At 60.5% G+C, this 3,165-nt stretch overlaps 1 protein-coding gene across 1 annotated transcript; it reads left to right on the forward strand.

The window, feature by feature from the left end:
- Nucleotides 1–2,024: 2,024 nt before the first annotated feature.
- LOC122408911 (transcriptional regulatory protein AlgP-like) lies at nt 2,025–2,804 on the forward strand. The gene has a single exon (XM_043416017.1). The coding sequence runs from the start codon at nt 2,025–2,027 to the stop codon at nt 2,802–2,804; it is 780 nt and encodes a 259-aa protein (XP_043271952.1).
- The last annotated feature ends 361 nt before the right edge of the window (nt 2,805–3,165 follow it).

Here is a 3,165-nt window from a genome sequence, read left to right on the forward strand (position 1 = left end):
CTCTATAAGAAGATGGTGCGTATTATCATCGAGCAGAAGCAAAGATTGGCCCGATAGGCTACATCGATCTGTGGATGGCTTCGAACTCCGTGAAACAAAGAAATCCGGGCTTTCCAACCAATGGGTGAGAGATGACTACATCAGGATTCCAGCCCGCGAATGGATTGAGGACATACGGGTGAGGATTAATGCACTGCCTTCAAGAATGAGAACCTCGAGAGGGGTCCGGCGCACCCTACAAGCCACAACCTGCCGTGCTGGCTGTGGCGTCCCGGAAACCACCGCGCATATCATCCAGCAATGCCACCGCACTCACGGTGGACGAATTCACCGCCACAACAACGTCGTATATACCCTGGCCAATGCCCTGAGGAGAATCGGGGCCAACGTTATGGTGGAGAAAATTCATCGAACCGCAGTGGGGCGACGCAAACCGGACCTGACATTCCGTCTGGGGGACCGTGTGGTGATCCTGGATTGCCAAATTGTTTCAGGGGGACGACCCCTCTCTATCACGTACGCAGAGAAGAGAGACTATTATGCAGCAAACGACGAACTGATCCGCCTGGTTGCCCATGACTTTAGGGTACAGCCGGGCGCAGTAGAAGTAGGAGCCCTCACGATCTCGTGGCGCGGTATCTGGGCGAGGGAGTCCGACTCTCTCCTCAGGTCCTTGGGAATACCATCCCCCATCCTGGCGAGCATCACCACCCGAGTACTCCAAGGGTCCCACCTCAATTTTGCGAGGTGGAAACAAATGACGACCATGCGACGCTAATAGTCGAGCTAGGGTGCCCGCAGGCAAGAAGGAAGGAGGGAAGGATGGAAGGAAGGAGGGAAGGAAGGAGGAACGATCGATCCCCGACCAAAGTCTCACCCCTCAACGGCCACTGACATGATACGACGACAGCGCTCCGAGCAGTTTTTGTGTGCCCAAGCCCTCCACATACCTTTGTTCAACGAGCACCTGATGCCAACGTAGCTTTTTCAGCCCCCCGCTCGAACTTAACTAGTGACTACTTTATTGTGCCCCTTAAAATGCCTGCCACCCACAATTGTTATGTATAATGTGACTTAGAAGTAATGACCATAATTAGTAAATGAATAGAGCCGACAAATTGCCATTATCCTGAACACAAATACACGATACTAAACACAAACACACGACACTAAACACAAGGATACTTTTATGTAAAGAACGCCCTTTTATCACTTAATATCATTATTATTATAACACGTGCATTGTAACCTGTATCCGTGCAGGCACAACACGGAGAACGAATAAAATAGCCAAATGCCTCGTCATCTAATTGGTGACGCGCATGAATGGATTAACGAGATTCCCACTGTCCCTATCTACTCCCCCCCGATGTGTTGCCACCTTGTCGATGGTGGGGGGGCTTCGTGTTCCAATGATCCGTCCGGGCCGAGCGGCTTATCCGTGCGGGCCGGCGGGGAGGTTCCAACTAAGAGCAACACAAACCCTTGGGTTCGGGTGCCCTTTCGGGGACCTCCGGCCGTCCCCCCTTTGGTGTCTATGGCGGATGTGGCGAGGGTACAACGGGAAACCTGGGAGGCCCCCTCGGATGGGGGGTCTCGCACGCCCAGGGGCCGCGCGGTCGTACCGGGACCCGACTCGGGAGTCGCTACCCGGGCGGGCTGCCCCGTAGCAACGCGTGTAAAAAGCTCGTGTCGCCCCTGCAGGACCTGGTGGCTCCAGGGTGTGGGCCTGCAGGGGGGCCGGGTGTTGTCTCCGTCGAGGCCACGCCGCAGCAAGCCGTGGACGCCGTGGGGGGGACCGCGGTCGGTGGTTCTCTTTGGGGTGTTCGAGCCCTTGGCCATAAGCCCTGGATGACGGTCTTGGTTGGGCCCGGCTGACCCTGTCCCTATGGGGCATGGTTGGTTAGGGACCGGCTGGGGTCAGCATTCCGGGTTGGGCAGCGGGTGAGGATGAGTTTTGGGCGGTGTGAGTTGGGTGTTTGAGCTGGGGATCCTCCGAAAAAGCCCCAAAAACCTTTATGATTATGTCCGGAATCAATAAAGACGAAAAGGTGCGCACGGACACTGGGTTGCCCACGACCCAAACATCGGGAGATAGAGAGGGAGTTGCGAAGGGGAAAGGAGGGCTTGTCGCCGGCGCCGGCGCAGCCGCTTTGGTGGTGGGAAGTGATGCGGTGGCCGGCCAGGGTTCCCTTATGGGCCCGCCGGCTTCACCAGGGGCGAAGAGGAAAGCGCCGCCACTGTCCGACTCGGCTGGATCCACGTCGGCGGCAGAGACTGCCACGAGCGAGCGGCCGGGTCCGGCCTCGTGGAAGAAAGTGGCCTCGAAGAGGCGGGCCGGAAAAAGGGCGGTCTATGAAGGCCGCAGCGGTGTGGTGTCGGACGGGGCGGTGTCCGACTGGTCCGGCGACATGGAGCTAAGCGACGATGCGGGCTCTCGGTCGGCGAAATCGCTCGCCATCGCCACCGGATCGAAGAGCGTCGCCACGGGCTCCGGGGTAACGTCGGGGGCGAAGCCACCCGAGGCCAGGAAGGCGAAGTGGAAGGCGGCTCCGAAGAAAAGGGCGCCGGAGGGAGCCTCTGCGACTGGGCGTCCCGCGCGTCCCGCGCAGCGGCCGGGTGCCGCTGCAGCACCGGCACGGCCTAGGCGCTGCCCATGGCGCGTTGGACGGCACGTGCCCCCTCTACCAGGAGGAGCTCGCCCAGGAAAGGGCCGCGGTTGCCGAGGAGCGGGACCGCCCCAGAGCCCCGCCAGCTGGCGAGCCGAACGCCGGAAATGGCTAACCAGCCCCCTGAGCCGATGATTGCCGGTGGGCTGGGCGGCCCGGAGTCGCAGAGACTCCGGGTCCTCCAGTCAAACTGCCGGCGGTCCCGGGGGGTAATGGCTGAGCTCGGCCAGGCTCTCGTCGAGGGCCGCTACGCCGCCGCCCTGCTGCAAGAACCGTATCTGCGGCGGGGGGGTGTCGTCGCGAGGCTCCCGGCCTGGATGCGGGTGTTTCAGAGCGGCGACGGTAAGTCGGCCGTGGTCCTCTCGGACGCGACGCTCGACGCCACGGTAGTGACCGTGCCCCGCGGTGAAGGGGGTGCTACGGTGTGGGTTCGCGGTGTTTTTGGTACTATGTACCTATGCTCCGTGTACTGCCGCCACGGGGCGCCGCTCGACAG

This window comes from Venturia canescens, chromosome 4 (genome assembly GCF_019457755.1).
Source record: "Venturia canescens isolate UGA chromosome 4, ASM1945775v1, whole genome shotgun sequence".
NCBI lineage: Eukaryota > Metazoa > Arthropoda > Insecta > Hymenoptera > Ichneumonidae > Venturia > Venturia canescens.

Coding starts and splice junctions, on each gene's coding strand:
- LOC122408911 (XM_043416017.1), top strand. CDS start 2,025: ATGTCCGGAATCAATAAAGACGAAAAGGTGCGCACGGACACTGGGTTG.